Source organism: Poecilia latipinna, unplaced genomic scaffold (assembly GCF_001443285.1).
Source record: "Poecilia latipinna isolate Pla-1442-1.1 unplaced genomic scaffold, P_latipinna-1.0 Scaffold681, whole genome shotgun sequence".
NCBI lineage: Eukaryota > Metazoa > Chordata > Actinopteri > Cyprinodontiformes > Poeciliidae > Poecilia > Poecilia latipinna.
In genome coordinates, this window is record NW_015113297.1 from 43,127 (window position 1) to 54,522 (window position 11,396).

The 11,396-nt window shown below is 37.7% G+C and overlaps 1 protein-coding gene across 3 annotated transcripts in view; it reads right to left on the reverse strand.

Annotated features, from left to right (window-relative positions):
- The window catches only part of sbno1 (strawberry notch homolog 1 (Drosophila)), a 24,082-nt gene extending 12,686 nt beyond the window's left edge, over nucleotides 1–11,396 (reverse strand). The window contains exons 1-17 of one of the 3 annotated variants that reach the window (XM_015044537.1): nucleotides 11,060–11,396; nucleotides 8,878–8,997; nucleotides 8,684–8,782; nucleotides 7,819–8,046; nucleotides 7,585–7,723; nucleotides 7,249–7,349; nucleotides 7,055–7,151; nucleotides 6,605–6,765; nucleotides 5,595–5,728; nucleotides 5,316–5,406; nucleotides 5,057–5,218; nucleotides 4,793–4,928; nucleotides 4,589–4,694; nucleotides 4,352–4,505; nucleotides 1,039–1,221; nucleotides 803–900; nucleotides 542–693 (exon numbers count right to left, since the gene is read on the reverse strand). In XM_015044537.1, the coding sequence (XP_014900023.1) occupies nucleotides 542–693; nucleotides 803–900; nucleotides 1,039–1,221; nucleotides 4,352–4,505; nucleotides 4,589–4,694; nucleotides 4,793–4,928; nucleotides 5,057–5,218; nucleotides 5,316–5,406; nucleotides 5,595–5,728; nucleotides 6,605–6,765; nucleotides 7,055–7,151; nucleotides 7,249–7,349; nucleotides 7,585–7,723; nucleotides 7,819–8,046; nucleotides 8,684–8,782; nucleotides 8,878–8,997 (2,161 nt within the window). In that variant the 5' untranslated portion in view covers nucleotides 11,060–11,396. Of the gene's footprint in view, nucleotides 1–541; nucleotides 694–802; nucleotides 901–1,038; nucleotides 1,222–4,351; nucleotides 4,506–4,588; nucleotides 4,695–4,792; nucleotides 4,929–5,056; nucleotides 5,219–5,315; nucleotides 5,407–5,594; nucleotides 5,729–6,604; nucleotides 6,766–7,054; nucleotides 7,152–7,248; nucleotides 7,350–7,584; nucleotides 7,724–7,818; nucleotides 8,050–8,683; nucleotides 8,783–8,877; nucleotides 8,998–10,767; nucleotides 10,873–11,059 lie in introns of those variants that run through there. The other 2 variants (XM_015044534.1, XM_015044535.1) reach the window with 2 other exon arrangements.

An 11,396-nucleotide genomic window follows, 5' to 3' on the forward strand; every position in this document is an offset into this window, starting at 1 on the left:
AAAATAAAAAGGTTTTTTTTTTTTTTGGGTTTTTTTTAACAAAAACCCCGTTTTAAAAAGTGAAAAAATTTAAAAAAAAAAAAAAAAAAAAAAAAAAAAAAAAATTGGTTCTCCAAATATTCCTGTTCCCTCTTAGACTTAGACCAAGGTAAAGTCTGAAAGGCTCACCAGTTACAAGTACCTGAGATTATTATTATTATTGATGAGCTTTCTTGTAAACTTCATGTGAAACATTTAATCTCCAAATTAAGGTTGAAGGTTGGTTTATACTACAGAAACAAATCATGTTTGTTCCTTTATGCATTTTTATATTTTTCTGACATCTACTTTTGTCATTCCTGTGCATTTGTCACATCTCTTATGATGTGTGCTGCTGTCTTTCTTGGCCAGACCAAGTCGTGGACTCGAGTCTAAATGCTTGTCAAAGAGATCACAATGGATATTTATCTGGTTAAATAAAGGCTTTACAATAAGTACAAATATGTAAGAACAAATTCTCATGTGTCCTATTCTTGGATTTATTGCATTTTATTTGTGCTACCTTTCCTCTTCTTTCCCTTTTGTTCCAGCTGTGCTGCATTCTCAGCAGGAGAGGGAGTTTTTTTTGCAGAGAGGTCGATGCCTAGCAGGCTGTAAAGCTTCTGTCTGTCTGGAGCTGGGAAGTGCTTCTCTATCAGGGACTGCAGCACACCTCTGCAATAATAATAATAATAATAATAATAATAATAATAAAGAAAAGTTAGGCATTGAAGACACAATATTACATTAACATTTTTCTCAGAAAGTTTTCCTTTGTCCTCACTTTGCTGTTGACACAAAGTCGTTGAGCTCTCCTCCTCCTTCCTCCAAGGCTTCCAGTGTTCTCGCCTCACCAGTGGACTGCAGACCAATCACCACACACTGCAGAGAAAACAACAGCTCACATGCTTAAACACAGAGGATAACAATTCATTTTTAATGAAAACCAATTAATTTCTCCTATTTCCTTTAACGAAAAAAAATAACTGTAGAGGCTGCATGTTCCCCAGGTGATTTTACCTTTCCGTTCTGAACTTCCTCTCTGGCTAACTGGACCACCCGGCGGACTTTGGAGGCAATGCAGAGATATTTGAAGAACCTCTGATGGGCGGACCAGAACTGACCCCACATGGACTTCTTCATGCGCTGCTCTGCTTCCATCAGATTGGCGGCCTGTTGGAACTTCTCACGTGCGCTAACCCACTGTGATGCACGGAGAAAAGGATTCAGTTTGTACACCTTTGTTGGATGTGGCAAATTAATGCAAAGTGCTTCAAATTATGGATTCAAACAATTGGCTTAGTTAATTATAGATAAATGGTTTATTAAATTAAAATTAGTTCCAATCGAAGGGTGAGTTTTTATTTGGATTTTTGTACTTAGACTCAAGAGTCTAAGTACAAAAAACACCAAAGCTCATTTGGTGTTTTAAGCTTAGTGGCCCGAATAGCTAGCACAAATAAACGGTAAGGTATAAAGGTTCTATCTCTGGATGACTGGCACCAGATCATATGTGGTTTATATAGGATGGGAAGAATGACTTTATTAGGTAGATTGCACTTTGCAAAATTTGGAAAGATTTGGGTTAAATGGAAAAAAAATTCTTGTGATAAACTGTCCAGAATTTGGAACTCTGTAGAAATTTGTATTGTACTTTGAGTTATTTACATATTACGTGTACATCAACGCTCCTTTTTTATTTAATTGTAATTTTTGTTCATGTAAGTTTAGCTATGTTAAGGAAAACCAAATTAAAAAAAAAGGTAAAAAATTAGTTGCAAATGATTAACCCTTCTAGAACCGAACCTGTCGCCGCCGACATGTAAACATTTGCAGTACCGTAATTCCACCACACTTGGCGCTATCTGAAAAATTCCAACGGTTTCTGAAAGGGGAGACGTTGCACTTTCCAGCCAATATCGGGTTATTACGGTAATTTCACAGCTGCAGCTGCAGAGAGTGAAATTAATCCGGGGGGCACTCGTTTAATAGACGGTAAATTGTGAAAATGACTTGTTGGATATTGAAAGTTCCAGTTGTTATGGGTACATGGGTAAGTATATCATCTCACAGGACATTTAAATAACTACTTACAATTAAAATAAGGAAGATTTATATAGGCAGACGTTTGAAATTCGGGTCTAAAAGGGTTAATGACGTCTGCTTAGTCTGTCTTTTAGTGTTGTAGTTTGGCCTCCATCCAGTAGATGGGGCCACTGTTCGTGTTGGAGTGGAGCCAGTTGATATAGAAACAAAGGCCCGGTCCTGATGCTCACTGGGCACTCTGCACCCCTCTGAAGTCTGGATTCAGTCAAAGTGCACATAGAGGTTTGAGTGCGTAGGGGTACAAGCGTGCAAAAATGTGAGAATTGGGACAGAACGCCCCCATGTTGTAACTTCGATATCCAAAATGGCGGCACTGGACACTGTTTAGTCAAGTACAAGTACAACTACAACACAAACAAATATTCTAAATGTATAGTTAAGGTATTTTTGCTTTCCTAAGTCATTGCTGGAGATATTTGGCTGAAATGTGTTTTATTATGACTTAATGGATACAGTAAATTCAATGTAATCACACATGTTCTGTAGAGTGAAACAAAAATTATTTCAATACTTTAATTTTGAAAACTGATTTTATTCTATTTTTTGCAACAGTTTTTTCTGTGAACTTTGCCCTATTTCCAAGATGACAAAAAAAATATACATTAAAATGTACTAACATTCAATTTAACAGTATGTGATTTGAGATGATTCTTTTGCTCATAAAACCATCTCTTATGCAGTTATGCAGCTAAAGTTAGTTTGGCATAAAGGGGAATTAATAAAAAAAAAAGATCAAGTTAAAGACAAATGCATGTAAAAAAAAAAAAAAAAGAGAAAAAGGCCTGATGCTACACTGTGAAAAATAAAAAGGCTAACAGAATTAAAATGTCATTTTTAAAAGACACTATGAATGTTGTGACTTTATAGACCAAAAATGTTTTCTTCCCCTCTAGTCTGAGAAGAAAACGTTCGTTTAAAAAGCATGATGATATCACTAAAGAAAATAAGGAAATAGCTTTCTATTCCACTCCCACAAAAACTTTAGATATTCATTTTGTAATTATATGTGAAGCTTTCCCTGTAATGACTTTCTGCAAAAGAAATTAAAAAATAAATATCAATTCCTGTGTGTTTTGTGACTGAGATTTTAAGACAATACATTTACAGTTTGTGACTATTTTTTATTTTTTTTTTTTCTGCTCATTTTATCATATCAAACGTTTTATATTACTAAGGTATGCCTTATCATGCCACTTACTTTGAATTTTCTGCAAAGACGGGAAAAAAAACAACAAAACATTGTCATAAATCGCCTTTTAACTCAAAACGTCACATGGAGCAATGAATTATGGGTAATACACTTGGCCAAAGTCCACCTGGATGCGGACTCGGTGTAAGGGTGGAAATAGGACCCAAAATGGTCGGGGTGAAGGGCGCATGTGGAGAATGTGGGACACACTATGCACTCAAACCTGTCAACATGAACGCGCATTTGAAGGACACGAGGGCGGAATGAGGCCGGGAATATGAGTATTGGGACCGGGCCAAAGAAGGTGAAGCCATACCAGAAGGAGAAAGACAAACAGTCCAAACAGATATGCAAAATGCATTTTATCAGATTTTAATTTCAAATATAAACACTCTGCAAGCTCTTTAACTTAAAGAACTTAAGTTTCACCTAAATGGTGCTGATTCAGCAGAGCTACAAGATAAACGTCAACGTCTCAGTAAAAGAACGACTGATTTGCTACGACGGTGAGGATGTAATGACAGAAAAGTGGAGATGATAACATGGAAAAATAAATAAAAATGATGAAAATAGGAACAGCTGATGGTTGTCATGAGTTAATGCACTTCATGGAGCCAAGTTTCAGCTGTCCTTCAAAAGCAACTAGAGATGCTACTTCTGCATGAATATCTCCGTTTCACATATTTTATTCTTTTTATCTTTTATTTTTCTATTCAGCAACCAGATTCTTGTGTTACATTATTAAACTTAAACACATTTATAAATTATGATAATTTTTCTGTTTATTTAATCAGTATTTGATACAGCTGACAAAATTACGTTAAAATCTAATTGTTTTATTTTTTTAATTCAACATATTATGAAAAATGTAGCCCTTTATGATATGGAAAGGCAGTCAATCTTCTTGATGGAAGAGAAAACAAAGGTTTTTATAGAAATGGAAGCTTGTTAATTGTTAGTCGATTGATTAGATCGACTCTAGATTAACTCATTCATTGATAACTTGCATCCTCAATTCAAATGATTTGTTTTACTTACCAGCCTCACAGACTTGTTGTACATGTTGACGTACTGCTGAGTTAGAGGGACTTCTTCAATCTTGAAAGTCACGCCTGTAAAACTCAACTGTCTAGCGATGTACATCCCTCTGAGTTTCATGTCCATAGCAACTATTTCCATGGCACCAACACCTCTGGAAGTAAAGAAACAAAGTGCAGGTTTAGGTGTTTAGCAGACCTTTCAAATGGAAAACATCTTTAAATAAAAAACTCCTACCTGCGTTCAACTGCTTGGATAAAGTTGCCAAACTCTCTAAACGGCGTTTTATGACCCCATATTCCCAGCCGGTTCATGTATGCCATGTTTCGTGGCTCAGAGGCTCCTGGATGATGCGTGGAAATGAAAAATGGTTTGTTAGTATTTAATTTCTGCAGAAATTCACGAGTTTGGTTGGCAAACCATTTGATTTTGTCCACGAACCGGTAGCGCTGGCATACACAACCCGAGCTTTGGGAAGTTTGTTCTGCAGCTCCAAAACGGCGAGGCCGGTCTTAGTCGGCTTGGAGGAGCCGATGGGACAAACGTTTTTAGCTTTGTGACATTCATCAAACACAATCTACAGACAACCTGTTAAAGAAAGTCACATATTTTTAATGTTGATTTAAATACCCCAGTTATTCACATGGATAGCCATATGTTTTAAACAATATTTTCAAATGCGATAATGAATGTGAGGAAGGATACGACTCCATCAAAGTCTTCCCCACACCAGTGGAGAAGCTGTTGGAATCTGGTCTTGTACTTCCCTCCTGACTGGCTCTCTCCTATCAAGGACGAGTAGGTGGCGAAGATCACCCCTTTCTTCACACTCCCATTGTGTTTGGAGGAGATTTTGCCGTATTTAAACTAAAAATTAGAAAACCTTTAGTCTTTTTTTAATTTTTATTTATAAAAGTCAGCATTTCAAATTGCTACCGTTTAGGGTATAAATTTAAAATCCTACCTTGTTTAGTGAATGGACCTGGATATTCTTGGCGCCAATGTCCCTCAAATCCCTCTCAGCATCATATTTTAAATCATTAGAGACACTAAACCTAAACAGAGGACACAATATACGTTTAGGAAAGAAAATACACAAAATCATTAGGAGTTTTAAAATAATTTTTTTTTTTCCAGGGAGGGAGTCCTTCAAGACAAAATTAAAATTCAATTCAAATCAAAAATACTTTATTGATCCCCCAAAGGGAAATTAATTAAAATATGAATCTTTCAGGTTATTTACCAAAGTGATCTCTTTCTGCCCAGAAGGTAGTTCTCATAAATGATCCCTGCGATAGTCCGGCCTTTCCCCACACCGGCTCCGTCTCCAATCAAATAGGCAGCTCGGTCGCCGTTGGGTAGGAATGTTTCATGTTGCTGTAGCACAATCAGAAAACAAATGAGCAAATGAAAAAATGAGGAAGAGAAGTGGGAATTTGTCAGAATAGCAACAACCATTAGGAAGGGGAGGATTTATGTAATAATTCTTATGAATGATTGCACAGTTTTATGAACTCATTACGTTTACGTTGGGCGACTTTTCAGGAAGTGCTTATTAGTCAGACTTGAAATTGGGTCTGCAACTAAATCAATTGTTCTGGAGATTAATTGGATAAAAAAAACCTTCCACATTCTGCAGATTTTTCATTGAATTATGGCGCATCTCTCACATCAATGACATAAAGGTTGGATAAAATGCAACCCGACCGCTCTGACTGAAACGCTTTGAAAATAATCAGATTTAGTAGCACAGACTGGAATTTTTTTGAGTCAAAACATCGGAATCGGGCCGTCCAGACTGCGGTGAAAAAGTCAGATATAGGTCGCATATGGGGAGGGGGGGGGAATAAAAAAGAAGCCAGGTTTGAGTCACATTTGCCTGCTGTGTGAAATCAAAGCTCTCTCCAACATCTGTGCAGTCTAAAAGTTGCACAGATGTTAGAGAGAGCTTTAACTGATTCAATATGCCTCATTGCCCATGATCCTTACTGTAGTAATAGGACCGGATCTAATCTTTTGATCTAAATGTGCTATAGCATTGCTAGTTTCAGAGACAACAACATCGTAAGATCTATAAAATACAGGTTGGATCCAATGTTTGGTGTAACAGTTTCAGTAATGTATACTGAGTTTCAGGAATTTAGAATATGGAAGCAGCTGTTGCTTTACATACTGTAAATTTTTTTATTATTATTTTTATAGGAGTCATAAACTCTTTTATGTGATCTGGCTGATGTAATGGACCCTGCTTACCTGAGCAGCATATGTGATCGCCTCTAACTGCAGTGCCGACAAGCAGCCCCGATCAATGACTTCCTCTGGGATGGACAGTCTGTACCAAACATCTGGAGGGCTGACGCTGGACAGAGAGCTGGTCTCCACCACAGGATCCGGATGCCTCAGCCCGATCTTTACTGCGCGCACAAGGTCAAAGGGTCGTCAGTTCATGTTTCACAAAAAGTTAAATAAAATGTACCTTGACCTAAAATGTTTGGGAATTATGTTACATGATCTGGATATTTTGTCAAGTTTTTCTCATTAAAATTATTGGCTGAATCGTTCTGCTTATAGAGTTCAGGGTGCCTGGATAAATATGACAAGGCATTTTTTTATTAAATGATGGGACCATCTCATCTTTGTGTAACATAATGAATCCTAATTTGAAGGGGAAGAAAAACATGACTTAACATTTTATATTCTTACATTTCATAGGCATGTACTCTGCATACGTCTCTGCGTGACCCAGCTCTTCTTCTTCTTCCTCCTCATGTTCATCCTCTTCTTTTAGGCCTGCAGCTTTCTGCACACGCACACACACACACACACACACACACACACACACGTTCAAATGCAAAAATCACTCTCATTGAAATATTGACGCACCTATTAAAACTTACCAGCGTATTTGAAAAGTTTTGCATTTTAATGTCGTCTTTGATCCAGATCCTGGCAGCATCTTTGCCTAACACTTCTTTCTTGATTCCATTGTTTATTTCACCTGAAACACACAGAAAATACCTGAATATTACGACTGGATCAGTGAACCAGGGTAGAATTGATTCCTGTTATTTAATGATTCTTGTCATTCATCATATGGCTTGAAATAAAGCAGCAATCAAATTATAGATTTTAGAAAGTATTGTCAACTTTTAACAATAAAAATGGCAATTTAAGATCCAAAAATTACAACTTAAATCCAGAGACTACTTCCCCTCCCCCTTCAAACAGAGTACCTGCGCCTGTTGCTGTAGCCGTTGCCACAGGTGGAGCAATGTCAGGTGGAGGTTTAAGTTTCATCAGCTCCATAAGACTGTTGCCCTTTAAAATGGTGGTTTTCACATTGTTGGGCCGAAGGAGGTCTTTCAGCTGAATCTGCTTGGGCACAAAAACAAAGAAATACCTTATGAGCAACTTATTCAAATATGAAAATAGACATTGAAAACAAAGGTAGCATGTTGAAAACACACCTGATCTTTGTTGGAAGGCACTAGTGTGGACACTGAAGGAGGAACAGTTGTGGGTGGGGGGGTTACTGAAGCACGCAGTCCTGAACTGGCAACATGGACCACCTTGGTGACTGTTATGGTATGTTTGATTGGGTTGGTGACTGACTGCTTGGTAGCAGTGGCCCCTAGTGACGGCAACTGATTCAGTTGATTTAAGACAAATGTGGTTGTTGATGGCTGAGGTTTATGCTGCTTGGAAACAAAAAAAGCAGAGGGAATTATTTGTTTGTTTTTTTTAGTGATTTGGCTACCGCAGAACTTTGGAATAAACGGCTGTGGAGTTTACAAAAAAAGAAAAGGAAAAAAAAAACACAACAGAAAAATATTGTAAAGTGGAAAACAGAAATGTGGTGTTTAATTCACAGAGACCTTTTGTCAAACAAAATGTCTACGTAGTTTTTACAGCAACAGTATGCAAGTATAATCAAATCTGTATAGTTAAAAACAAAACAGAAAAATATTGTAATAATCATAACAAAATTATGTCAATATGACACCCAAATACTGGGAAAAATACAGTTTTTGTTAGTTGTTTTAGATAATACAAAACATAAAAGTCACTTTATGACTTCATGCTGTACTTTTTACATAGAACTCTGCTATGTAAAATTAACATTTCAGCTTTGTAGACCTAACCGATTGTTAATGTAATTCAGCTGCAATTTCAATCAGTGTATATTAATTTACATATTGTTTTTGCCGAGTTAATTACTTGACATATGTAATTTTCAAAGGAAAACTCTGGTAGCCACCACTGTCAGAGTTTTTCTGTAAAACCCCTTTTTTTATTTTCTAAGGTGAGAATTAAATGAGGAACTCAGCTTACTCTGATTGTAACAACTGGGACTGCAGTTTGAGGCTCAGATCGAACAACTTCCACCGATTCTGCTCCGACACCAACATCCAGAGCATTGATGGAAATGGACTGAAAAGCAGATCAGAGGTTAAAACTGCCGTTCACGCCGCAGAAATACCAGGAAACCAGGGTCTTTTTTGATAATAAACTGAGGGTCATCTCACCTGCTGGGCTGTAGAAGGCTGCATAACATCCTGAGAATCCACATCTAAGAGCCCGAGATCATTTGGGCAAATTCCACTCTCACTTAAAGCAGCGAGGAGCAAATCCTGTCCAGGATCCATCTGCAAAGTAAAGTAGAACCTTAAACCAACGCTGACTTTTTCATTATCTAGAATAGAAACAAAAAATAAATAAAGAAAATCCATAGAAATGAAAAATCTAACGTTTCCAATGATTGATCAGAAATATATAACAGATGCATGAAATCAACCAACGATGTGAATCAACCAAATTTCCCTTGACTGGCTCCGTTTGCTGCTACAGGTCAAACAGTGAAGAAATATGCAACATGTCACAGTTCTCAGTTTTCGGTGTACGAACACCACCAGAAACTAAATGTCTGATGTACTTTGAGTTTAGTAAAAATCAAGAGGAAGGTCAAAGACATGAGGTGTGATTCATTAGTGGGAACAAACTACTAGATTCAAACTACAACCAGAAAATTACTTGCAGGAAATTATGGCTATAAAAAAATCCCTGCAATATTACCAGCAATCAATGTTAAACAATAGACTAAGTAGGGTGGAATATAAACTTTGATTGCAACACTGTCAGCATTTATTATAATACACACTGCAGAATCCTAAAGCACTGGGTTCACTTTTACTGTAAAACATTTGTTCAAAAATAAACATAAAAATAACCTGCTAATATCTACAACATTAATAATACAACCAAATTAGCATAAAATAAATATTCAAATGTAATAATTAAATGTGTATTATTTATGGAAAAATTTAATAACTGGCTAATTATTAAATATAGTAAAATGAATGCATTTCATGATTAAACATCAGAAAATGCCCACATATTTTTGAATGATTTATAGTGAACACCACAGACACACATGTGTAACATGTGGTGCCAAACAGGCAATAAATTTAATACAAAGTTATATTTATATCCAGACATAGGGGCAGAATGCATTTAAAACACACAAGTTAAAGCAATGGTGCAGTTAATTACATATGTATTTACAGTGTGTAAGACTTATAACATGACTTTCTTAAAGGAGCCAGATCTCGGGCTGAAACAAAAATGACGTGTTTAAACTGTAAACACAGCCCCCAGGATAGTTAAAATGTCCTGATTGGGATACAGTAAAGATATTTATAATCACAGTAATGTCTCGTTGGTCTGAGACACGAGTTGTTTCAAAGTGACCCAAAACAAGACACGTGTTTGCAATGCCCTGCCTACAACTTCCTGCACTCACCGACTCGACGTAGAATCTCCTTAACGCCTCACCTGCTTGTACACTACCATACTGCAGTTTAAAACAATATATTCATATACTATGGGGACTAACGATCAGTTTTAAGGACACAACTTAACATACTCTCGCGAACATTTCCCTTTCACTTTTGTATTGCCAGCTAACCTGGCCTGGGGAGAGTACGGTGACTTAGCTTTCCTATGCTAGCTTGCTTCCTATCCAGAAGCTAAATAAACATCCTCGATGCATTCATTCATTTTCACATCGATAAAACAGGCAACAGGGGGTCTAACTACCTGCCAGTAAAATAAGCGTACGTGATGCTTGGCCCTGCGCGGTTAAATGTTGACAGAGAGATCACACAATTACAGCTCAATGTTACTGACAGTGATCACCGATTCAGGTCCACATGTTAGAAACCCTTTATTTCCCCGTTTCTCAGTGTACATTTATTAATTAGCAAACATTAGCATACTTGATGCAAGCTTACGTTGTAACAGAACAGCTCCTAAAGTTTACAGGCAGCTCGTTAAAGCGGCGCCGCTGAAGTTAATCAGTTGTTGATAAATGACGTTAGCAAAAATTAACAACCAGTCTGTTAAAAATATAAACTCACTCAGTGGTCAGTCTTGTCCTTCCTAACCTGCTTCAGGAAAGCTAAGTGTGGAGGCTAAAGCAGCGAGCCGACGGCCCCTGTTGTTCTAGCGTTATTAACGGTTCTCGCACGCGCACTATGCCTCTGTTAATGTTGCTTGCTAACGTTAGCAACCAGGATACGGAGACTAAAAGCCTGGAAACAAACCATGGTTAATCACCTGAATGTAAAAATGTGACAACAACTAAGACTTTGTTTTAAATTAACGTGTAGGCGAAAGAAACAGCAAATTCTCACGCTAAGACACACTTACGTTACTTTAATACGGGAGCTGCGGCTCACGGTCGGCAGCTCTCTGCAGCTCGGGTGCTTGTTTGTCCTCTCTGCTCGAGCTCACGCCATCTTTTTATCAAACGCTCCGTCGCATGCTGGTCACGTGACGTGCAGGCCAACGGCTGCTGTTTTCAGGGCAAAAGTGCTCGTCGGAGGTCGTTGAAAACGGGTGTTAAAGCGGCCGCGGGGCGTCCCTCGACGACAATACACCGATAAAAGCATGAAACGTCGCATATCTGAAACAGTGAAACAAACGAAAAACATAGCAGAGTCAGCGAGCTAATACCACGTCACGTGACCCTGACAGGTCCCGATAG